The 27158-nt window shown below is 43.2% G+C and overlaps 1 protein-coding gene across 3 annotated transcripts in view; it reads right to left on the reverse strand.

The window, feature by feature from the left end:
• The window catches only part of LOC143290837 (palmitoyltransferase ZDHHC22-like), an 87614-nt gene extending 61885 nt beyond the window's left edge, over nt 1–25729 (reverse strand). The window contains exons 1-4 of one of the 3 annotated variants that reach the window (XR_013056446.1): nt 25688–25729; nt 24793–24944; nt 22282–23165; nt 21201–21467 (exon numbers count right to left, since the gene is read on the reverse strand). Coding sequence is in view for 2 of the 3 variants with exons in the window: in XM_076600372.1 (XP_076456487.1) it covers nt 22287–23165; nt 24793–24849 (936 nt within the window). In the remaining variant the exon portion in view is untranslated. Of the gene's footprint in view, nt 1–21138; nt 21468–22071; nt 23166–24792; nt 24945–25687 lie in introns of those variants that run through there. The other 2 variants (XM_076600372.1, XM_076600371.1) reach the window with 2 other exon arrangements.
• Nucleotides 25730–27158: the final 1429 nt, after the last annotated feature.

A 27158-nucleotide genomic window follows, 5' to 3' on the forward strand; every position in this document is an offset into this window, starting at 1 on the left:
CCCGAATTTCACACAGAGAAATCTGTTGTGACAAAAAAAGAGAAATACAATACAATTACAATACAATACAATACAGTTCTATTGTTCACCAGATTTGTAAATCCCCCAACGAGTCTTGTATTGTATTTCTCTTTTGTCACAACACTTTTGCCACTATCCCTATAGTTTCAGAGTAGTCCTTCGATTGCATCCAGAATCGGCCTCTTCTCCCATATGAGGACACACACCGACAGATAAGCCTGCCTGCCTGCCTGCCTACTCATGCCGTCGGTCCGACGGGAAGACTCCAAAGTCCTTCGATTGGAACTCTTTCCTGTACGTCATTTGCTGACATGTGAATACTTTTGACAGTGCAGCAATACTTTTGACAGTGTAGCAATGTAGCCCCCGTGGAAGCTTCTTCTACACTTTTTGGTGTGACCACCTTGCTGGCACTGTGATCAAGTCAGCAATGACAGGACTCTCTGCAGTTATCTACAGGGGACAGTTCACCAGAACAGATCCAGGTCAAGAGTGGTGTCAGCCAAGGATACCTTATGTCTCCACCTCTCTTCTTGCCAGTCCAATCACTGGTTCACTAGATTGTGAAAACATCCACAGAAGAGAGAAGACATGGAGTCCACTGGACATTGTATGTAGAAGCAGTTGGGATACTTGGACACTGCATGTGATCTTTCTGTGCTTTCCCACAACAGATGCAGGGTAATACCAGAGTACCAGTGATACCTCATCACAAGTAGGCCTCAAAATCTACAGGGACAACACCCCACGGATATTGTTTACTGTTGTATTGTGGCTGGCAAACAAGAGAGCAACGGAGAGCAGGTTGACAGAGGTGGTGCTAAACAGCGATCAGTAGAACTGCTGTAAACTGACAGTGATACGGACAGAATTTGATTTTGTTCGTTCTTTCTTTCACCGGTGGTGTGTGTGTGTGTGTGTGTTGTGTGTGTGTGTGTGTGTGTGTTGTGTGTGTGTGTGTGTGCGTTTCTTTGTTCGTTCACACCAATGCCACAATGACAGGTGGTGTCAATAACAGGGAGTTCAATGCTGATGAGGCCCAACTGGAATGACAACATCACGTTCAGCTACAAGATCAGACTGGTGCGATGCCGTGTCATTTCCATATGTGCCTGTGAGACATGGACCTTGACAGCTGAACTGGAGAACAAAGATACAGGCCACAGAGATGAAATGCTTCCGAAAGATTGTGGCATCACATACAGGGACCACATCACAAACTATGAAGCGCGTAGTAGAGTCAAGAAAGCTATAGGGCCTCACGATGATCTTCTGACCACTGTAAAGAAAAGGAAATTGAAGTGGTAAGCCACGTCTAGCGTTTCATCAGGACTGGCCAAGACCTTTCTGCAGGGAACAGTGTGGGAGCAAGGAGAAGAGAACGACTGAGGCTTACCAGAGGGCAAGATGGGCTTGACCCTTTGTTGAAATCCTGAACTTGGTTTCCCCATGGAATCACCAGACAGCCCGATCACGACCTTAGCATTTGGAGGTCAACCCCAAACCACTGCCCAATAACTGTATACAGCCCCTAAGTGCCTAAAGAGTGGCAAAGCAGCAGGCCCAGATCACAGACGTAAACTTCAACACAAACACCCGCAGAGTGTATGGAAATAAGTGCTTGGAGAACACAGAATGGGATGTCTCGAAAAACTTCCCGAGGAAGGACCTCTGTAACCCTGTCACAAGTTTTTACTATTGGTCTCAAGCAACGTACTGGCAGGAATTACGCTTGAAACATTTAGGAAAGCTTTAAAAAACTTGCTTCATTATCATTATTATCATCATCATTAATATCATCATCATTATTATGACCATTTACGCCTAATCTTGAAAATACGCCCTAGGCGTTTACAAACAGAACACATATGTAAATATCAAAAAAGAAAAATTGAACACAAGATACCAAACATCATAAAAAATTATTATTATTATATAAAATAGTCTGTTCATCTAAGATGGTGATATTAGACTGAAAATCCGAATGACTAGCGTCCAGGCCACCACTCAATGTCTAGTGGAAGGGGAGAAAATATCGGCGGCTGAACCGTGATTCGAACCAGCGCGCTCAGATTCTCTCGCTTCCTAGGCAGACGCGTTACCTCTAGGCCATCACTCCTCACTGTTGGTTTGGAAATAATGCCAAAATTCGTTTGATTAGTAATGGATCATGCTCTGTAATCTTGCACTTTAATCCTGAACAAGCCACACAGAACACACGGACTGTACAGAACAAACAGGCTATGCCAGTCTTGAATTAAAAAAGCTAATTTTGTTTGCACATTTTCTTCTGTCATTGCTGCCGTGTGCATATGTCAAATGATCGGTATAAGAGGAAGCCCGCGCTTCCTGTTTTTTGAGGAAGTGTCTGGATTTGTTCCATTGTACCTTTTCTTTACCTTGTGCTCGCTGAATCGGAAGCGTAAGCAGCATTGATTAGAAGTTGTGTACCTTTTTATGGAGAGAGTTACCACTCTTGACTATTTGTTAATCTTTTCATCTCCTGGCCTCATTATTTATCAATTTCAAGATAATAATAAAAAAAGTGTCACATTCACCCTAGTCAAAACACGGAATAGGCCCACAGAACATCACCAAAAATCATCACAAACGCACACAAATCATCCCCAAGAAAGCATGCCTTCACAGAGAATCACATATCATTTGGTTGCATCAGTTCGAAAACATTAACTTACCATGAGTAAAAAAAAATTAAAAAAAATCCCAAACAAAAACGAGCTACAGTAGCAAAAACTCAAGTAAGTGAGCAAAACCGATTCAGATAATAATTTTGGCCATGGGAATCTGCCTGCACATATGATTAACTAATAGTCTTCTGTTTCTTGCCCCCTCCCTATCTCCCTTTTTTTTTCTTTGGTGTGTGAGGTGTGTGTGTGTGTGTGGAGGGGGGGGGGGGTGTGTGTTTTGTCTAACTCATCACTCACCTGTCATACTTGCAGGATCAGCGAGCAACGAAACGCTCAGAATAAAGAACGCATGTATAATAATGGGAGGTTTGTCAACATGGTATGACATATATTATCATTATGACATTCTTTAAGAAAAGGAAAAAAAAGAATGAAAGACACATCCAAGGCAGCACAAAGTCTTACAAAGCATGACACCACGAACACACAATAGAGAAGCGGGGCTGTTGTTGCTGGTCAGTGGGAAGGCACACACGAACTATATCACATGGCTGAATGGAAAAACCCTGTGAGTAATAGAATACCGGACGTCTCATGATGATTGTCATATATTATGACTATCAAAATATATCATATGATAAACAAAACAGATAGATAAAACATCACTCTCTTTCTCTCTCTCTTTCTCGATTCATCAACGGCGAAATAAAGTGTTCTTACAGACAAGGGTCAGGTTCATTACTCTCTCTCTATCTCTCTTTCTCTCTTTCTTCTCAATTCCAACAACGGCGAAACAAAGTGTTCTTACAGTACAAGGGTCAGGTTCATTACTCTCTCTCTCTCTCCCCTCTCTCTCTTTCTCAATTCCATCAACAGCGAAACAAAGTGTTCTAACAGTACAAGGGTCAGATGCATTACTCTCTCTCTCTCTCTCTTTCTCAATTCCATCAACGGCGAAATAAAGTGTTCTAACAGTACAAGGGTCGAGATTATTACTCACATTGTGGCAATGTTTATATACAAAGCCTTAAAGAAGAGAGAAAGAAGAAATGACATGATACACAACTCTAAGTGTCGCATAGTGTTACGACGAACTGAAATCTGTATTTTGTCTTGTCTGTGTTAAGTTCTTCTGTAGTCCTTTACCGTGCCTGCCCGCATTTCCCCTTGAAGGTGATGCTATCCAGTGACAATGTTTTCTATCACTTCTGGGATGTATAAATCATTGTGAAATGTTCGTTTAAAATGTATATGATTCCGTGTTCTGTTTTTTCTTTTTTCCATCCATCCTTACGCCTCACGAAGCACTCACACACACACACACATAAACTCATTCATCCACGCACACACACACACGCACGCACGCACACGTGCATGCATACATACATATACACAAGCACACACACACACACACACACACACACACACACACGCACACACACACACACACACGGATGTTTGCAAAATTTTAAAATCTGTTCTTCTGAAAATAGTAGATCACGGAAAAGTTTGTTTGATTTATGTTCGACAGTTTCAGGCAATCTCCGATAAATGTTTGACGCATGTCACAACTCGTGACGACAGCTATTGTTTCGTTTTTGTTATGTTTTCTTTTTGTTTTATTTCGTTTTCCCACTCCCCTTCAACTTTTTACTCCTGCTCCGAACCTTCAGTTCGTATAAAATTCTCGACTTGTGTACGAGTCACGTGCATATTACTCAGCTCACCGGAACGTGTCTAAAATCTCGTAAACAACAACAAACTACGACTGAATCATCAGTAAAATGATGCTGGCCGTATGAAGGAAGAAGAAGAGCCCTACTTGCCGGGCTAGAAGCTTACGGGTCGTCTCCGGTGTTAGTTGGGTTGTGTAAGCCCACGATTTCTCTTAACTTTGAGAGAAATCGTGGGACTGCGAGAAATCGTGGTCGTTCCCCCTCCCACGTTTTCTCTTAATTAATTGCGAGAAATCGTGGAGGTTTCTTGTCTTTTTTCTCAATGCAAATCTGAGAGAAAAATGAGAGAGAAAGAGAGAAAAACAACGAGAAATATGGGGCGACGACAACGACGATCGTGAAAATGACAGTGGCGTTAGCGAAGACATCAACAATAGACAGTGAAGGTGATAGCACAGTACTGGTTTTGAAAAATGTGTGTAAGTGTGTGAGTGAGTGAGTGAGTGAGTGAGTGAGTTAGTGTGTGTGTGTGTGTGTGTGTGTGTGTGTGTGTGTGTGTGTGTGTGTGTGTGTGTGTTTCCTTATGTGTGTTTACTTGGCTGGTTGATTTGGTCTTCTTTCACTCTGTTTAAAAAAAAAATATATATTTTCACGTCCTAAGTGTCTTCTTTGAAACTGAGAATCTATTTTCAGTGCAGTTTTGCATGCGAATGGATACTGACACAAACAGATGAACAAACGAGCAAGCATGAAATGGAGGTCATTCTAAATAAATGTGACAGAAAATGTTACATCACAACAAACTGTTTTCACGCGCCCGACGTGAGGGTAAAACCGTTGTGAAACACCTTTTTTTGCTTTCACATTTATGTAGAAAGTTTGATTTTTTTATGTTATTCCCAACATCCAGGAAAAATTCGGTTCAAGTGATTATATTATATTATATCATATCATATTTCTGTTTGTTTTATACAGAATGCCTGATTTTCGTTCTTTGCTATTGATTCTGATGTTGAATTTGAGGTCGGTGCATTGCAGTGATCCATCTTATGTAAAATACACAAATAAATAGTTGTTTTTCAGTGTCATTACTGTTCATATCTTCGCTGACGCCACTGTTGTTATCATCGTCATTGTCTCAAAGTGAGTGAAATGGTGGGGTAGCGAGAAATGGTGGGGTAGCGAGAAATAAATGGTGGGATAGCGAGAGATGGTGTGGTAGCGAGAAACAAATGGTGGGGTAGTGAGAAATGGTGGTGGGGTAGCGAGAAATGGTGGGGTAGCGAGAAATGGTGGTGGGGTAGCGAGAAATGGTGGTGGGGTAGCGAGAAAGAAATGATGGGGTAACAAGAAATGGTGGTGAGGTAGCGAGAAATGGTGGTGGGGTAGCGAGAAAGAAATGATGGGGTAGCGAGAAATGGTGGTGGGGTAGCGAGAAAGAAATGGTGGGGTAGCGAGAAATGGTGGTGGGGTAGCGAGAAAGAAATGGTGGGGTAGCGAGAAAGAAATGGTGGGGTAGCGAGAAAGAAATGGTGGGGTAGCGAGAAAGAAATGGTGGGGTAGCGAGAAATGGTGGGGTAACTAGCTACCCCGATATCCTGGCACCAAGTGAGGTGAGGGCCGCCTGTTCTTCACTGGAGCCACCTCTGTGTTTCTTCGTGTGCCTCGTTCCTGTTTTTTTGTTGTTGTTTGTTTGTTTGTTTGTATTTTTGTTGTTTGTTTTGTTGTTGTTGTTATTGTTTTGTTGTTGTTGTTTTTGTGGTAGTTGTGGGAGCACACTGCCTTTGGCAGGTAAGATGTCAACTGTCAACTTAGCTTTGTTCGTATTTCCATGCAGTTGTAAGGGGGGGGGGGGGTGCGGAGGGATGGAAAGAGCTAGAGTGTTAGACAAGAGAGGGAGAGCAGCCCGAATTTCACAGAGATGTATCATTGTGACAAAAAGAGTAATTCAGTACAATACAGATTATGTGTTTGTGTATTCTGGGAATAAGGGATGGATGATTTTATTATTGTGACAAAAAGAGTAATTCAGTACAATACAGATTATGTGTTTGTGTATTCTGGGAATAAGGGATGGATGATTTTATTATTGTGACAAAAAGAGTAATTCAGTACAATACAGATTATGTGTTTGTGTATTCTGGGAATAAGGGATGGATGATTTTATTATTGTGACAAAAAGAGTAATTCAGTACAATACAGATTATGTGTTTGTGTATTCTAGGAATAAGGGATGGATGATTTTTGTTTGTTTGTTTGTTCGTTTTTTTTGTTTTTTTGTTTTTTAACAGCTCTCGACCTCTGCTGACAATGAAATGGGATTCCTTCACCATAAATCATCAATACCCAGATGATGAGCGTGGTTGTTGTCACATCACAATCATCGTCAGTACCATCAGGGAAAGCTACCAGCGATCAAAAAAAAAAAAAAAGAAAAAAGAAAAAAAAAAAGGATTACATTGTACACAGTGAGTCTTCGTCGCTATCATCAGGGACATATGGAAGCCTTCAATATAAAAGATCACATTGCAAATTTTGTGGTGAAGTAGTTCAGTGTATATCATTGTGTGTTCGATTTCATTTCTGAACTGACCGTTATGACCCCACGAGCTTTTCGTTCCACTGGGGGGACGGGTGCAATAACCGAGTGGTTAAAGCGTTGGACTTTCAATCTGAGGGTCCCGGGTTCGAATCTCGGTAACAGACGGCACCTGGTGGGTAAAGGGTGGAGATTTTTTTCCCGATCTCCCACGTCAACATATGTACAGACCTGCTTAGTGCCTGAACCCCTTTCGCGTGCATACGCATGCAGAAGATCAAATACGCACGTTCAAGATCCTGCAATCCATGATAGTGTTCGGTCCCCTAACCACCTCACTGACGGCCAACTTGAGACTGGGTTCCGTGCTACCTCAGACACGGAGACGTGTCCAATCGACCCTGATATCCCTGCTGCCATTGAGGAAAACATCGACAAGCACCGTGCCCGCTGGATGGAGACTGTAAAGAAACAAACAAACAAAAAAGCAAGAAGAAGACAAGGTGAGTCCGATGGCAGTTGGTTGTGGAATAGGCTCTGGAGGAAGCTTCATGTTACTGCCAATGCAAAAGGCTGACACCTCGTGCTACTTACTCCAGCTAGTCACAACACACTGTGCAAGCTCCAAGCTGCAAAAAAAAAAAAAAATTTAAATAAATATATAAATGAATAAATAAATAAATAAATAAATGATTAAATAATAAAGATAAAAATAAAAAAAACCACCAGGATGTTTAAATCCATCACATTACCAAAAAGATGGAACACACACACACACACACACACACACACACACACACACACACACACACACATTTATATAAACACACAAACACACACACACACACGCATAGATAGATATAGATAGATAGGTAGATAGATAGATCGGAAAAGCTCTCAGAGGTACATGTGAAAAGACAGTTAATCATGTTTCCCTGTCATCGGAACACACTCTTATTAAAATTTGGACGCAAACTAAAGACTTTTTAAAATATTATTATTATTAATTACCGAATGGTTTGCACTTTGTTTTTATTGGCTGGCTGTTGGCTTGGTTCATTGCTTGCTTGGCTGTTTTTATTGGCTGGCTGTTGGCTTGGTTCATTGCTTGCTTGGCTGTTTTTATTGGCTGGCTGTTCGCTTGGGTCATTGCTTGCTTGGTTTGTCATCAGACTGCTTTGTTCTTTTCTAATCCATGAAAATATCTTAGTATCCTTTCACTTTTAACGGGTGCAAAGAACCAGAGCCTCTGTTGCTGTTGACAACATCACCGTCGTCCGGCTATGTAACTGTGGGGGAAAATAGCAGTTCCTTTGGTATTTTTTTTTCTTTGAGCAGGACATTTTCTTTGCCATCAAAAAGCACGGTCATGGTCAGTTTTAAAGAAAACGTGCCACAATTGCTAAACGTCGTTCTGTATCGACATTGCGTGGAACATGATGATAGTTCATCACATTCCAACAGAACCGAAGAAGCGAGTTATCTTGTCTGGAGGAGGTGTACGGATTTTTCTTCTGATTTTGTTCATGTATTTCAGGCCACAAAAATCACAGTAGTTGTTATGGGAGACACATGTAGCAAAACGAAAACAAAGTGCTTTCAACTTTTTCTCTCTTTTTTTGCTGAGCGTAAGGCGCCTCAAAAGCTTCCCAGTGGTTTGTTGAACTGTTCGGTGGCTAACTATGCCAGCTTCCATCACCATGTGGCCTGTAACCATAAAACAGAGTGTGAAGACGGACGGGATGAAACAGAGCACTGTTCCTTCAGCAGTCCTGAATGTCAGGGTCTGGTGGCATTTTGTAACAGCTGCTACAAATTTGAAAAGGAGGCGGAACTGACCGGCGACTTTGTAGACCTTCTAAAAGCAGGTGATAGGTACTGTCAGTCGTCTGGGGGGAAGCTTAGTTTCCCAAAATGTGCCGGTGATTGGTATGGTTCACTTAGAAACTTAACACATATGCACCCGCGCAGGCTGTTTAATCTCTTGACTGGGGCTTACTATAATGATGTTGATTTGCCCAGAATGTACACACATGAGACTCTGGAGGGCCGTACTGTTCTTTATCATTATCTGTACCGTGGTCGTCTCCTTTATCACAGTGGAGTGAAGCGATGCTATAAAACCTTCCAAGAAGAACTGCAGTCCAGTGATTGCTATGATCGTGCACGGAACTTGGATGACCTTGGGTTTGTTTGTGAAATCAGACATAACAAGACAGGCATGCACTCTGTTCATCCACAGGCAATTTCTTTGTCCAGCACACACGTTTGGTCCGCAAAACACCAGTTTCTGACCGTGTGTCTCGGTGGCCATGTGACATACACTTTTCAATTGTGTAGATTTTACAATCATGATATGTGTAAACAAGACGAGCATTGTGGTGTTTCTGCTGATGAACTGTCACACAAAAATAGAACTCATTCAGTGCATAGCAGCGCTGCCCTATTCCCTGCATTCATCTGTTTTGACAAGTCTGCCATGCTGTCCTATACTGTGTTGTGTAACCACATATATGATTGTCAAGATAGGAGTGATGAATCTATCTGCAGCTATCCTATCTGCCGTGGCATGTATACATGTAAGAATGGTGAGTGCTTACCTTATGAATATGTGTGTGATCAACAATCTGACTGCTGGGACAAAAGTGATGAAAAGAACTGTGAACGCTTCAAGAGTACAGACATTCGGCAAGAATATGTTCCATCTCCAGTTCTTATCAGCTTTAACCGTATCAATAAGTTTGGTTTATTTCCAATGAATTTGAATGAGTCTTGTCCAAACACCCACTATCGCTGTCCTGGCCAGTTCAACGATTGCCTGCCTGTCTACACACGATGCAATGGGATGTACGATTGTTTTGAACACCAGGATGAACAGGGATGTGATGACCCAAAGTGTCCGGGATTTTTCAGATGTAAGGCATCCTCGATGTGTATACATGGTGAGCATGTGTGTGACAAGTGGCCACAATGCCCAATGGTTGACGATGAATTGATGTGTGATGTCACCTGTCCTCTTGGCTGTATGTGTCAAGGTCACACGTTTATTTGTCAACAGCCTTTCTCTACAACACTCTTCTCCCAGCTCCGTTATCTGGATGCAACGGGTTCAGGAATGACACTGTCTGATGTGAACGATCATGCACACCTCATTCATTTGAGTCTTGCCAAGTGTCACCTGACTCTCCTGCCACAACTGAGAATGGTGAATTTAAGGGTTCTGGACCTGAACGGCAACAAATTCAGGCACATCGATATGACATGGTTTCTCAGCGTTAAAAATCTTCAAGAATTGTCCTTGTCCAACAACCCGATTACTTCACTCCGTGCTGATCTCTCCTCTGGTATTCAGCAGTACACACTGACCACAGTGGATCTGTCACACACATCCCTAACAGTGCTAGAAGGCAATGTCTTCTTACCTTTTCACAAAGTACAAACACTGAACTTAACTTTTACTTCTATCCACACCATCAGCACAGGAGGGTTTCAGTTCACACCACAACTGACTGCACTGTATATGAACGGTACTCCCGTGGAAACGTTTCCACTGGATATATTCAAAGATCTTTCTGGTCTACAAGTCATCGTCTCAGAAAACCATAAGATATGCTGTAAAGAGGTACTCCCCAGTAACTTTGATGAGTCATCATGCTATGCTCCAAGAGACGAAATATCGTCATGTCAGGATTTACTGAAGTCGTGGACGTACCGCGCATTTCTCTGGCTGATCACCTGTTTATCAGTGACTGGTAACATCTTCTGTTTCTGTGCACGTCTCTTTGCAAAGAGCATGGCTTCTTCAAGTGGTTTCAGTGTCTTTGTCATGAATCTGACCATGGCTGATTTTCTGATGGGAGTTTACGTAGCTATCATTGGGACAGCCGACCAACGATACAGTGGCGAATATCTTCATTACGAGGACACATGGAAAAATAGTGTGACCTGTATGGTGGCTGGCTTTTTGTCATTGTTGTCGAGTGAGGTTTCAGCTCTGATCATCTGGCTCATCACACTGGACCGTTTTCTTGTTATTCGTTTTCCGTTCAGTACATTTCGATTTGACAGAAGATCAGCAGTGAAGGCTTGTCTCCTGATTTGGCTCGCTGGATTTCTTCTTGCCTTGATACCTTTACTTCCTGTGACATCAGAGTGGGAGTTTTATAACCAGGTAGGTATCTGCATTCCTTTACCGGTTACGAAACGAGTGTTCAAAGGTAAAGTTTACTCTTTCGGTGTATTAATCATCCTGAATTTTGTTCTGTTTTTATTCATCTCTGCTGGTCAGGCCATCATATACTGGTCCATTCAAAAGGACGCCTTGAAAACCAACACCACAAGAACATCACGGGACATGACCATAGCTCGACGGTTGATCACTGTTGCAGTAACGGATTTTGTGTGCTGGTTTCCCATCGGAATTTGTGGCATGCTGGCGTCGGCTGGTACTCCCATCCCAGGAGAAATGAATGTTGCTTTAGCCATTTTCATATTACCCTTAAACTCTGCAATCAACCCTTTCATATACACGTTCAACACACTGGCTGAGAAACGGAGAAAGTCTAATGAAGCCAAACTTCTGAAATGGTTGGAATCCCACGCTGACTGGGTGATGAGTTGATGTGTCGTACACTGCACAACATTCATTGCACTGCAATACTTTTGGGGGGAAACAGATGTGCATAATTTTGTTCTGAAAACAAAAAATAATTAGATAGGAATACCAAAAGGCAGAGACACATTACACACACACACGCACACACACACACACACACACACACACACACACACACACACACACATACACACACACACGCACACACGCACACACACACGCGCACACACACACACACACACACACACACACACACAGACACTGTCTATTTATATCTATCTATCTATCTATCTTAATTTCTATTTTCCAAATACACACTTGCACATTTGTACTCATATCTATCTACATCTATCTATCTATATTTATATATTCTCTCTTTATACATTCACCTATCTACATTATATGTATATTTCTCCAATTATCTTACCAGTTGTATCTGTATCTGATTATCTAATTATCTATCTACTTATATATCCACTATCCTACTGTCAGTCTGTCTAGCTTACCAGTATGGCGCCCTACGTGATGGCTGAGTTGTGAAAACATTTCACTTTGAGGGTTTAGGTGTCGGGGGTTTGAAACGCGGAAGCACGATCTTAAAGAATTAGTTATTTCCACGTGTTCTTTTTTTCTTTTCTTTTTTTTAACCTTTTTATTCAAGCTTTTACAAATATATAGTTTCAACAATAAGGCATACAAGGAAAAAAAAACCAGAAAAGAAATGAAAAATAAATACAAAAAATCAGAATAATACAAAAGGAACACTTTTACATAATCTGCCATATAGTTACATAACCTGTATATCTCATGCGTGTTCACATCCACACAATCTCACACACTCGCACACGCACAAACAAACAAAAAAACAGAAAAAGAAACACACACACACACACAACCATACAAAAAACCCGCATCCAAATCATGCATGCATAATATATAACCAATGTAAACACACACACACACTCACACACACACACACACTAAAAACAACAAACAACAACAAATAAACAAAAAAGCAAAAACAAAAGAAAAAAACAAAACAAACAAACAAACAAAAAACCAAACCAACAACTAAAAACAAAACAACAACATGTTCTATGTATAATGACAATGCACTTCTGGGAAGGACACACAAAAATGTAAAGAAGCCATTTTGGGGGAAACTTTTCCCCCCAAAAAAAAATCAGGTTACTATTGTATTTTAGTTTTATTCACAAAACTGAGCACTTATTTCTGATATACTGATAAGCAACCAGTTCACCTCTTTTTTACAGTTCAAATAGTGTCAGGTCAGGTCATTAGATCTGCTACTGGTAACCTGTAATCCAGTACAACCTGTTCAGGGTCGGGTTGCCGGCGACTAAACCCGCACTCCCACCGCTCCCTTCCGGGACTGGTGAGGCGGGTGGCTAGACACCCTTGTGGAGATCCATAAAAGGGCGTTGGCTCAGGAGAGCCACCGACGGCCATCTAGCTCCACCGTGCTGTGTGCATGCCACACGCAGTTGGCCCCCGGGGTGTGTCTACCCATGCATGCGAAGTCTGGATCCGGCAGAATCTGCGGAAGAAACCTATCGGTTCAACGGAGAGGAAGGCGGTTACAGCAACGCACTGTGGAGTGCAGAGAGCAAGATGAGACACCGAAAGGATATCTTGGTCATCCGCTGCATCCGTGCTCATCCTCCAGTCGTCTCGACTTAGTCTTGCCACTGGAAATTGGTGGACCCGGACGAGAGAGTGAGGTCGACGTTGCGCAACTCCTCTTCACTTTAAACAAACTCATCGCGCAAGTCATCATTCATCCAAAATGACCTTTCATCCTTCATCATTTCATCACCCCCAAGTCCTGTGGCGACAGGCGAGCGACGAAACGACAGGTGTGGGTACACTGGCAGTCGCAGCCGCAGACCTGCACGCAGGCGGCTCAGGCCATAGGGTCGTTCTTCGTCGACAGGAGCAGCGATGGAGCTCGGCAGCCGTCTGAGCAGCCCTCTTTAGGAATGCATTGCTCACCTCCCTGGCATGAGGAAGGGGCTAGAAAAGGTGCCCTAAAAATTGCCTGCTCCATATCACCCTGGCCAGCATACCGCGGCTGGCGGGGACCCTACATCAGCGGTCGAAACAAGAAAGAAAAGAAAAAAACAAGGATCGTTCCTCTCACCATTGGTGCTTGGAACATAAGGACTCTCCTGGACAGAGATAACGCGGACAGACCCCAAAGGAGAACGGCACTAGTTGCATCCGAACTCGCCATTGACATCGTAGCCTTGAGTGAGACTCGGCTTGCAGGCGAAGGCGAGCTCTGTGAACAGGGATCTGGTTACACCTTCTTCTGGAGTGGATGAGGAAGCGAAGAGTGACGTGAGGCTGGCATTGGTTTTGCAGTAAAAACAGCACTTGTCAGCAAGCTAGCTGGAATCCCAAAGGGAGTCAACGATAGGCTTATGACCATGAAACTCCCACTGGCATCTGGCCAGACGCACCTCACCATTGTCAGTGCCTACGCCCCAACCATGACCAACCCGGATGAAGTGAAGGCGAAGTTCTACGAGGACCTTCACTCTGTCATTGCTGCTATCCCTAAAGCAGACAAGCTCATCATTCTGGGGACTTTAATGCTAGAGTTGGCTCTGACTACATCTCCTGGGATGGAGTGATTGGAAAGCATGGCGTGGGCCACTGCAACCCAAATGGATTGCTTTTGCTTCAGACCTGTGCAGAGCACGAACTGCTGATAATCAACACAGTTTTCTGCCTCCCTACCCGTAACAGGACGTCATGGATGCACCCTCGCTCAAAGCATTGGCATCTCATCGATTATGTCATCGTCAGGAAAAGGGATAATCAAGATGTACGTGTAACAAAGACCATGTGCGGCGCCGAGTGTTGGACAGACCATCGCCTTGTAGTCTCGAAGCTGAATATTCGAATCCAGCCCAAGACACGCCCCCAAGGCCAGAAGGCTCCAAAACGGCTCAACATCGCTAAGCTGAAAAACATTACCATCAAACAGTCCTTTGTGGAGCTGCTGGAAGATCGTCTGGAATCCGCCTCTCTGGACAACCAGAATGTGGAGTCTGACTGAAGGACCCTGCGTGAGCTGATCTATTGTACAGCTTCAGAGACCCTGGGACCCATGACCAGAAAGCACAAAGACTGGTTTGATGAAAACTGTGATGAAATCAAGCAGCTTCTGGATGAGAAACGTCGTCTGCAGTCTGCATCAAGCCTACCTGAGCAACCCAAAGTCCACATCAAAAAAGGATGCGTACGATGCCATCCGCAGGACTGTTCAGCAAAAGTTACACCAGATGCAGGATAAGTGGCTGAGTGACAAAGCTGATGAGATCCAGGGACATGCTGACAGGCACGATATGAAGAGGTTCTATGATGCCTTAAAAGAAGTCTACGGCCCCACATCCTCAGTGCAGATGGGAATACCTTGATCACCGAGGAGAAAATTCTCGAACGCTGGGCTGAGCACTTCAACAATGTCTTAAATCGCCCTTCTTCCATAAATGATGAAGCCATAGACCGTCTCCCACAAGTCCCCATCAACGAAGCACTGGACGATCCGCCAACACTTCTTGAGACCCAGAAAGCAATCCGTCTGCTATCCAGTGGCAAAGCACCTGGCTCAGACTCCATACCAGCAGAGGTCTACAAGGATGGAAGCACTGTGCTGACTGAGAAGCTCCATCAGCTGTACTCACTCATGTGGAAAGAAGAGACGATCCCCCAGGATTTCAAAGATGCATCTATCATTCACTTGTACAAGCGAAAGGGGAACCGGCAAGCCTGTGGTAACCATCGGGGCATTTCCTTGCTCTCCATCGCAGGCAAGATACTTGCCAGGATCCTACTAAACCGCCTCACAGCACACCTTGACCAAGGTCATTTGCCTGAGAGCCAATGTGGATTCCGGAAAGAGCGCGGAACCACCGACATGGTGTTTGCTGCAAGGCAGCTGCAAGAGAAATGTCAGGAGCAAAATGCTGATCTGTTCTCCACCTATGTCGACCTCACTAAGGCCTTCGACACCGTGAGTAGAGAGGGACTGTGGAAGATCATGGCCAAGTACGGATGCCCTCGGAAATTTATTTCCTTGGTCAGCCAGTTCCATGAAGGCATGCAGGCTCGAGTCCAGGACAAAGGCGAAACATCTGCTCCTTTTGCTGTCACAAATGGTGTCAAGCAAGGCTGCGTCCTGGCTCCAACGCTGTTCAGCCTCATGTTCTCTGCAATGCTTACTGATGCCTTCAGAGATGGCGATGTTGGAATCGGCCTAAAGTACCGAACAGATGGCAAGTTGTTTAACCTCAGAAGGCTTCAAGCAAAAACGAAGGTCATGACAGACATCATCAGAGACTTTTTGTTTGCTGATGATTGTGCCCTCAACGCTGGATCTGAAGCTGACATGCAACTCAGCGTCGACAAGTTTGCCACTGCCAGCAGGAACTTCGGCCTTACCATCAGCACGAGGAAAACTGAAGTTCTCCATCAGCCAGCCCCAGGGAAACCCTACGTTGAGCCCAACATCACAGTCAACGGTCAGAGACTCAGTGCGGTGGAGCGGTTCACATACCTTGGCAGCACACTGTCACGAAATGCAACCATCGACGATGAAGTGAACGTCAGGATTGCAAGAGCAAGCGCAACTTTTGGTAGACTCAATGCAAATGTCTGGAACAGAAGAGGCATTAGTCTTGAGGCCAAGCTAAAGGTCTACAGAGCAGTAGTTCTCTCCACACTACTGTACACCTGCGAAACTTGGACAGTGTACCAACGACATGCCAAGAAGCTGAACCACTTCCACACAACATGCCTCAGGAAGCTACTGAACATCAAGTGGCAAGACAAGACCCCAGACACAGAGGTGCTCGCAAAAGTCACCCTTCCCAGCATCTTCACCATCCTGATGCAGTCCCAGCTTTGCTGGGCTGGACACGTGGCGCGCATGCCAGACCATCGGCTGCCCAAAAGGGTCTTCTATGGCGAACTGCAACGAGGGAAGAGATCACACGGAGGTCAGAAGAAGCGCTTCAGAGATACTCTGAAAGTCTCTCTGAAAGCGTTTGATATCAACCCTGACTCCTGGGTGGAATCTGCAGTGGACCGTGACAAATGGCGCGCTGCTGTGCACAAAGGCGCCAAGATGTGCGAGGCCAACAGGACTGCTGCAGCTGTTGAGAAGAGGCAGGCCAGAAAGTCACGGGCAAACAAGCTCCCTGACAATGGTATGCCTGTCTTTGTCTGCCCCAACTGTCAGCGCGAACATTTCGTGCGCAGATTGGACTATTCAGCCATCTGCGCATTCACAGATAGATTCATGAGCATCCTCCCCCCCCCCCACCCCACCACCACCCTCCCCCCATCCCCCAGCTGGATGACAACGATGGTCATCATCGATCTCGATGGACACACCACCATCATCATTCGTCACAGCTGTCAACACTTATCATTCATCACTGATCGTCATCTCTGGAAGAAGTGTCGTGAGTGTTGATGATATGTCCATTTTCTGTTAATCAGCGCAGTCATCAACATTGATGATACGAATGTCACTGACAACAAGTGTATCAGCAAATGTCAAGTCAGATCACAATGATAATAGATAGCACTTAAATCGCGTCAACGCCCCATATAACGGGCTCTAAGCGCCTCTCATGAAACAATACATATAAAATAGTACATAATAACATACCTCTGCATATGAAAAAAACTATATATATATATATATATATATATATATATATGTGTGTGTGTGTGTGTGTGTGTGTGTGTGTGTGTGTGTGTGTGTGTGTGTGTCTATACATCAAGGCAGTTCGACAAATTGCAGATATGAAGAATGTATATACATACATACATACATATATATATACATATATATATATATATATATTTATACACCAAGGCAATACTACAAATTGCAGATATTAACAATCACGAACACACACACACGCACATGAGACCAAAAATTTGCCCCCCACACGCACACACGCACACACACACGCTCGCGCGCACACATACACACACACATAATATATATATATATATATATATATATATATATATGATTTCAGTACAGGGTGAAGTGGGGTGGTTAGAACTAGAAGGAGGAAGAATGCAGACAATTACCTCCATCACACCCAAAGGCCTGTTTGAGCAGGCGCTTTTTCAATGTTTTTTGTTTTTTTTTAAATTATTTTTTTTAAGGAGAACAGCGTTGACAAGTGACGGAGATCCAGAGGAAGAGAATTCCAGACAGAAAGTGTTTGATACTGAAAGGCCCTTCGGCAAAATAATGTCTTTGAAGAGGTTTTGAGGACTGGAAGGACCTTTTTAGCAGAAGCCCCGAGAAAACGGGAAAGTGTGTAAGCATAAAGGACAGAAGAGAAGTAAGATGGGAAAGATACTTCAAAGTGACGATGAGCCAATGTGGCAATTTTCACTGAATTCTCTACTGGATGGGTAACCAAAGACGTTGACGTAAGAGTGAATCTCTTTTGACTTTCTGAAAATGATTCTTGCAGTATTGTTTATAATCTGAAGGCGAGACAACAAATTAGAAGGCAGACCAGCAAGTCACTAAGTGAATTGCAGTGGTCAATGTGACTTAGGATCAAGGAACAAACAAGCTGAGTGGTTGCTTCAATAGTTACATACGGTCGAACGGTACGGATTTTCCTCAGGTGAATTTGAGGAAGAAGCTATAGTAAGTCAGGAGTCATCAGCAAAAATCACAACGATGTTGTCTGATGATGCCGTACAATGGTTGAATGTACAGACTAAATAATATTGGACCAAGAACTGAACCTTGGGGAACACCATATCGAACAGGAAGTGGTCTGGATTCAGAATGAGAACTGGAGATGAACGCCCTTTGAGTACGATTGGAGAGGTAAGGTTTGATTCCATCGAGAGCTGTGCCAGAGATTCCAAACGTATGATGAAGACGGTTGAGAAGAATATCGTGATCTATTGTGTCAAAAGCTGCAGAGAGATCGAGCAGACACAGAACTGAGACACCTCTGCTGTGTGTGCAGGACAATAATGTGTTGGATATGTGTAAGAGGGCTGTCTCTACTGTGATTCGGCCTGTATGGAGACTGAAACACCTCAAGGCCGCCGATTATGTTCTCCCCCTCCACTAGACCTTGACTGGTGGTCTGGACGCTAGTCATTCGGATGAGACTATAAACCGAGGTCCCGTGTACAGCATGCACTTAGCGCACGTAAGAGAATCCACAGCAACAAAAGTGTTGTTCCGGACAGAATTCTCTGTAGAAAAATCCACTTCGATAGGAAAAAACAAATAAAACCACACGCAGCAAAAAAATTAAAAAAATTCAGTGTAGCGATGCACTCTCCCTGGAGAGAGCAGCCCAATTTTCACAGACAAAGAAAAAAAAACCCGAAATAAAACATACATACAAGTGCACAAGGTGGAACAGTCAGCGAAAGAATTCAATTCAACTCGGCTCATTCAAATGCTCGTCACCCCCGATAACGGAGTATGGCTGCCTTCATAGCGGGGCTAAAAACGGTAATACACGTAAAAGCCCACTCGTGTACATACGAGTGAATGTAGGAGTTGCAGCCCACGAACGAAGAAGAAGAAAAGAAGAAGAAGAAGAAGAAGAAGAAGAAGTCGAAATCCTCGTCAACAAATATCAAAGCGAAATACGAGTGACTGATTAGCATATCCTTCCCTAATCACCATGGTCGAATCAATTATTATGTAAAAAGAAAAAAAAACACACAAAAAAAAAACGTTCGGGTAACATGATATTACATTTAAAGTTAGAATGAAACAACTCTGTGTGTGTGTGTGTGTGTGTGTGTGTGTGTTTTATGACAGCGTATATGTGTATGTGTGTGTGTGCGTGTGTGTACGCTTGCGCGCGTGTGTGTATGTATTGTCTCTGTGTGTGTATACCTTTGGGGGTTTTCTTCTTATGAGGGAGGGAGCACATATGCTCACACGCCCATCCTCCCACACTTGTGAAAAGAAACAACAAACACACAACACACAACACACACAAACACACAGAGACAGACAGACAGACAGAGACAGACAGACAGACTGACAGAGAGAGAGAGAGAGAGAGAGAGAGAGAGAGAGAGAGAGAGAGAGAGAGAGAGAGAGAGAGAGATGTAACATGTAGAAAACTCATAGTAACATCTTATTCCTTTTTATTCACAAAAAAATGTCCAAATCACTTTTCAAAGAATCCATTTCAATATCTCTCTCTCTCTCTCAACGCACACACATACATGTATACACAGATCTACTCACCCACCCACATATATGCACACACACACACACACACACACATACACACACAAACAAAAAAAAAACACACACACACACATGGGTAGATTGCCAGACAAACAGACAAACAGACACATCAATATCACTTATATTGGAAAGATGCAAAATGTTTACACGCATACACACACCTGATCTGAGCATGCACTTAAACACACACACACACACACACACATGGGTAGATGGATAGACAGACACTGGGACAGACAGACACATTAATACCACTGACAGCGGAAAGATGAAAAATGTTTACATGCATACACACACATGAGCATGCACTTAAACACACACACACACACACACACACATGTGTACACAACATACACACACACACACACACACACACACATGTGGGTACAACACACAAGCCACACACCCACATCCCCCATCCTTCACACATAATTCAGAAAACTGTTAACCACAGAGAAAAATACATCACTCCCATAGATCTTTAATAAATTCAAATCATGTCACTTAGTGCCCATACAACTACAAATGCCAAAAAGGGGCTAAAATCATTTTACACATTAAACTATTCATAAAATGGAAGTCAAACGATTTATCATACAAAAAGGAGCCAGTCAGATCACATAAAATATCTTTGCAACCTGAAATGACACTTAAAAAAGGGGGGAATTTCAATGTTTTATCGCTAAAGAAAAATGTCAAAATTAGATCATATCAGATGCTTTCTTCTTCTACTTCTTCTTCTTCTTCTTCTGCATTCACTCGTATGCACACGAGTGGGCTTTTACGTGTATGACCGTTTTTACCCCGCCATGTAGGCAGCCATACTCCGTTTTCGGGGGTGTGCATGCTGGGTATGTTCTTGTTTCCATAACCCACCGAACGCTGACATGGATTACAGGATCTTTAACGTGCGTATTTGATCTTCTGCTTGCATATACACACGAAGGGGGTTCAGGCACTAGCAGGTCTGCACATATGTTGACCTGGGAGATCGTAAAAATCTCCACCCTTTACCCACCAGGTGCCGTCACCGTGATTCAAACCCGGGACCCTCAGATTGACAGTCCAACGCTTTAACCACTCGGCTATTGCGCCCGTCATATCAGATGCTGAATTCCAACAGTCAATAATGTTGGATAGTTGTGTGCAACTATGACCATCAGAACAGCAGTGGAGACAACTATTGTCTAATTATCTGGACTAGAAATTGATTATATAGTGGAGAGTGTCTTGCCAAAGTTGCATCCCCACTCTCTCTTGGCCAAGAGGAACTTTTGGACAGTTGAGATGATCCCAAAAGACCAACTTGCCACCCCCTTCCCCCCCCCCCTGCCCCCCTAAGGCTGTAGCACTATGAGTCAGGTGCAGTCTTGCCTCCTAGTTTGAGAGTCACACAGACCTTCACAAAAGACTGTAAATGAATTCCCATTACAGTGGTGAAACCACTGATCATACAACTACAACTTAGCTGTTACGGCCCAGCCGGTAAGCTAATGTACCAATCTCCGATTTATAAGCCGAGCAAACAGGGCCCCAATAAACACTACAACTATTCAGGTAGCCAGCGTTCCTGTTCAGCCACAGTGGTTCATCTCCATGTGGGTGGCCTTGTCTCCAGTCTGTTCAGACTCCAGCCATCCGGTGGTATGATTCTGAACAGGTCTAACTATTGATAGACCAGAGGAACCAGAAGACAGACCAGATGAATCAATTGCAGACCCTCTAAGACCAGATGAACAGAAAAAAAAAAATGTCCACTGAACAGAAGACAGAACTAACGAGTGGTAGATAGATCAGATGAACAGAAAGTAGAATGAATGAGTGGAAGATATTGACCAGATGAACAGAAGATAGATCTGATGAACAGAAGACAGACCACATGAATCAAAGATAGACCAGATAAAAGAAAGATCATGGACCAGATGAAGTGAAGATAGGCAGGGTTTGTTCTACTTCATGGGCAACACCAAAATGGATTATTTTCCACAGACTGTAGCAATCTTACATCCGTGGGTTTACATGTTATGGTATCACTATCACCATTATATCAGTTTGGTCAACACAAGAATTACTCTATGGACAAACACACACACACACACACACACAAACTTAAACACCCACAGACACTCACATATATATATGTATATCCACATTTGTTGTTTTGTGTTTTGTAGAAGGTTTAGTACCTCCAAGACAAGAACATAAACACGCAGACCCCCCCCACCCCCCTCCCCCACCATCCTACACACACACACACACACACACGCGTGTGTGTCTGAAATCTGATTGAATGACACAGGAAACGAATGATGAGCGCCCAGTGGCAGCCGTCAGTTGGCTCTACCCAGGTAGGCAGTCTGTGTATGTAAAGCGCTTAGAGCTTGGTCTCTGACCGAGGATAGGCGCTATATAAGTATCCACATCAATCAATCAATCAATTACAGACAATGAATTTCTTTGTTTCTCTTTTCAAATCTCACCTCTTTCACATCTGCTTGTTAAAGTCATGGGCAGCCACTTTCCAGTCGAAACCGTTGTCTGCGCTCCTCAAAAACGGCAGAGGCACGACCAGGTTCAGAAACCACCAGGGCCCGAACACGGACCTCAGACTCTCCCCCGGAGAGCAACGATAGCGCTTGATGCCCTTCATGAACTCGTAGCTCGTCTGCCCCCGCGCCAGCAGGACGCACTGCGACACCAGAAAATAGGCGGAGCCGAAAAAGGTGAGCACACAAAAATAAGAGAAAATCACCATGGCCATGACACTGATGTGGACCTGTCCGTTGGCCCAGTACCACACGACCCAAGGGACGAGGTAGGTGTAGAAGTTCCAGCTGAGGATGCTGGCGTAGTTGAGGCTGAGGTAGGAGAAGGTGACGGCCATGCTGTAGAAGCTGCCCATGCTGCTGTACAGGCAGAACACCAGGAAGTAGCGCTGGTTGTGGAAGCCCACGCAGCAGCCGCCGAAGAAGCAGTGGTGGTCCCGCTTCAGCACGCAGGCGTTGCACAGCGGGCAGTGCTTGGCTCGGGGCGGGGTGGGGATCTCACACGTCCGGCACACCTGACCCTCACCCTCTGCCGTTACCGTCCTGGGCAGCGGGCATCGGTCTGCCCGCAAGACAGAGTGCCTGCTGTAGTACCTCAGGCAAACGTAGTTGAGCATCATCACGACGAAGATGTAGGAGGCGGCGAGTCGGCAGCGATACAACGTGCTGGGGTCGTCTCCGTAGACCTCGGGCAGAGTGACGATGACGCCCACGGCCAGAGAACCAAGGGACAGCACTAGGAAATAGACCATGGCCGACAGGTTCAGCATCTTCAGCTTCCATCGCCAGGGAAGCGATGACATCATCGACATCATTGTCTGCAGGGGGGGAAAAAAAGAAGCACCTTTTCATCCATGTTATATTCATTTAAAATCAATTGTTAGCACAAAAGTAAGCGGAGAATGAAAGAAGAAAGAACAACAGAAAAAGAGAAAAAAGAAAAAAAAGGGAATTAAAAAGAAAGAATAAAAAGAAATGGACATCTAAATAAATACACATAACAAAGACATGAAATATATCAGCCTGTGTTTTAAAGATCTATGATTATAACCTGAATGACAAGCACATAGCAAGCGTGTTAAAAAAAAAGAAAGAAAAAAAAAGAACAGAAGAAAAAAAAAAACACAAGTGAAACTCAATTGTTCGTACAGAGACTTCTAAATCTGCAAGATTACATAGGGCTAACAGGAATAGTTTTGAGTCTTTTGGAAGAGACAATAAAACCAAGGTCCCAAGTGTAAGCATGCACTTAGCACATGTAAAAGAACCCACGGCAACAAGAGGGCTGTCATTAATAAACAATGAGGCCAGGAGATCAAATGATTAACAAAAAGCAAAGAGTGGTAACTCTCCACACACAAGGTACATAACTTCAAGCCAATGCTGCTTACACTACCAATTCAGCTAGCACACAGGTAAATAAAAGGTACATTACAACAAACCCAGACACTTCCCTGAAAAAGGAAGCACCGGGCCTGTTCTTATACCGATCATTTGACATGTGCACACAGCAGTAAGGACAGAAGAAATGTGCAAACACAAATAAGCTTTTATTCAAGACTGGCATAGCCTCTTTAATCCTGAACAAGCCACACAGAACACATGGACAATACAGAACAAACACATGGTTGCCTCGGTGGTTTTTCAACTTGAAATTAAGAAACAATGAGGCCAGGAAATCAAATGATTAACAAATAGTAAAGAGTGTTAACTCTCTCCACACACAAGGTACATAACTTCAAGCCAATGCTGCTTACGCTACCAATTCAGCTTGCACAGAGGTAAATTAAAGGTACATTGGAACAAACCCGGACACATCCTCAAAAAAGGAAGCGCTGGGCTTGCTCTTATACCGATCATCTGGCATGTGCACACAGCAGCAATGACAGAAAAAATGTGCAAACACAAATTAGCTTTTATTCAAGACTGGCAAAGCCTCTTTAATCCTGAACAAGCCACACAGAACACATGGACAATACAAAACAAACACATGGTTGCCTCAGTGAGGAGTTGTCCCTGGCAAAGACCTGCAGAAAAAAAATCCACTCTTCTGGTAAAACAAATATATTTATAAAATTATACATGTATAATACATGTACTTACATACAGAAAAAAAAAAAGAAAAGAAAAAAAGGGTGGCACTCACTGAGACAAAAACAGGCCAATGGTGGCATTACTACGTGGTGACACACTCTCCCCAAAGAGGATCAGCCCGAATTTCATAGTGACAAAAAGTAATACAACACAATATCATTTGCTGAAATGATGCTGGGACATTATTCTATTTAGCGTTAACATTTATGAAACAAATAGTGCACAAAACTATCACCCCCCCCCACACACACACACACACACACAAAAGAAAAAAAAAGAAAAAAGGAGAAAGTTATACTGTTATAATTATAATCATTCATATTAATCCACTTTTATCATTATATATCTGACCTCTGCAAGTTGAATTCGTATACAGAAGCCAGGTAGCAAGATGATGTTATACTCCATGCACAACAACTGTGACGCTGTGCAAAACTCCACGCTGCTTGCTGGCGTTCTCTCAAGCCACAGACAGCTGAGGTCAATATTTCTTGCTCAGAGGCCTGAAAACCGTTTAAAAAAAAAAAAAAAAAAAAAAATCAGAGATATAAACGGTAAAGTGGATAGAAAAAGTCACTTTGTTAATTTGTTGAAATATCTAACTGTAACACAGACACACATACACACACATGATTTATGCATAACAGGCCATGGCCCTGAAAGACTGGGTGTGTGCAAGTAGTTCACAACATACCATATGCTGCATGAAGTGTTATGAACATATAATTAAGCTGAACAAATTAAAATACTAATGACAATGCTAATGATATTGCTAGTAATCATCATCATCATCATTATAAGTAATATATTATTTTAAGAAATATACATCATTCAAATCCTAAACTAAGATAAATGCCTTGTACAAGCTTGTACAAATACAACTAACAATAGTAACGTCAGTACTTCACACCTTGTGTGTGTGTGTGTGTGTGTGTGTGTGTGTGTGTGTGTGTGTGTGTGTGTGTGAAAGAAAATGCGATACTTAATCAAAGATTAAGCATTAAGTTATGTGATCATTCGATCAATTTCAATGTGTACTTTTCGTTTGTTTTCCCTAAAAACTCCCTCACACAGGCATAATCAACATGTCATTTCGCTCTGTGGGGGAAAAATCCTTTGAAACTACCACAAAACAGGTGGTTAAGTGAAACGCTTAACCTATTTTGGAAGTTTTCATTCCTATGAAAGCAAACCTTCAATCATTCCGAGCTTTACAAAAAGAAAATAACAACCACTGGAGTCTCACCGCTCGTTTCTCTCGGCCATGGAGGCTGCCATGTTGCAAGGTAGATAACTTTCAACTAAAGTAATGGCCAAATAAACTGAGATCAGTAGCCTCCCTGTAACTATCCGAAAAGCCCAATCTCTTCTCGCATCCGAAGTTATGCATGTGTAGTATATAATTTTTGTTTGTTTGTTTTTATTCATATTTTTATATTGTTGTTGTTGTTGTATTTGCTTTATTTTGTTTGGAATTGTTTAGTTGTTGCTGTTTTGTTTTGAATTCCAGCTGAGATGAATGACGGAATGACAGATTCACTATGATCATATCTGTCTTCATTCACACACTGGCCGAATACGTTAATGTGTCACATCGAAAACTGTTTGTTCCTTCTGGTGGACTGAGACACTGGGTGGGGTGAATAATGAAGTTGGCATTGTCGTTGCCTATGGTCTATTTAACCGCACAGGGGCATATAATCAGGACAGTGAATCAGTTATGAACGTTTTCAGTACATTACCAACTCTGGGAAACCGCTGAATCGAATAATACGGGATGGTATTTGTATTTGTATTTCTTTTTATCACAACAAATTTCTCTGTGTGAAATTCGGGCTGCTCTCCCCAGGGAGAGCGCGTCGCTACGCTGCAGCGCCACCCATTTTTATTGTATTTTTCCCTGCCTGTAGTTATATTTGTCAGTTTTCCTATCGAAGTGGATTTTTCAACAGAATTTTGCCAGGAACAACCCTTTTGTTGCCGTGGGTTCTTTTACGTGCGCTAAGTGCATGCTGCACACGGGACCTCGGTTTATCGTCTCATCCGACTGACTAGAGTCCACTATGATGCAGACCACCACTCAAGGTCTAGTGCCGGGAGGGAGGAGAAAATATCGGCGGCTGAGCCGTGATTCGACTGAACCAGCGCGCTCAGATTCTCTCGCTTCCTAGGCCTCTAGGCCATGACTCCTCTGTATGACTGAAAGTTTTAAAGATTCTTCATCATCCCTGTCAGTCACTGATGCAAAAAGGCGAATGGTCTGATTCCATGGCCTGACATGCGTATTGAGCTTATGTGAAGGTCAAGGCATCTGTTTATCTTTTTTTTTTTTCTTTTTTTTTTTTAACAAACCAGATATGGTGCAGCGTATATGGATGTGCCCGCACGCTTTGACACCTACCTGAAACTGAAACTGAAACTGATATCATGTATTGATATAATGATAATCAAGTGATACTTTGAGAAGAAAAAAAAAAGAAGAAAAGAAGAACAAGAACAAAAACAACAACAAAACCGGTGGCGGTTTGTGAAAACTAACTCTATTGCGCATTTCCTAACACAGTAATGAATCTCTATAAACAACAACAACAACAACCACAAAAGTTTTCCTCCGAATACAGATACTTCTGGAACACTTAACACTTAAAAAAACTTGCCGCTTCAGAGATGATTATCGCAAAGGAGAGCTGTTTAACTCTCTCCATACGAACGGCGAA

This window comes from Babylonia areolata, chromosome 16, assembly GCF_041734735.1.
Source record: "Babylonia areolata isolate BAREFJ2019XMU chromosome 16, ASM4173473v1, whole genome shotgun sequence".
In the NCBI taxonomy this organism is placed as follows: Eukaryota; Metazoa; Mollusca; class Gastropoda; order Neogastropoda; family Buccinidae; genus Babylonia; species Babylonia areolata.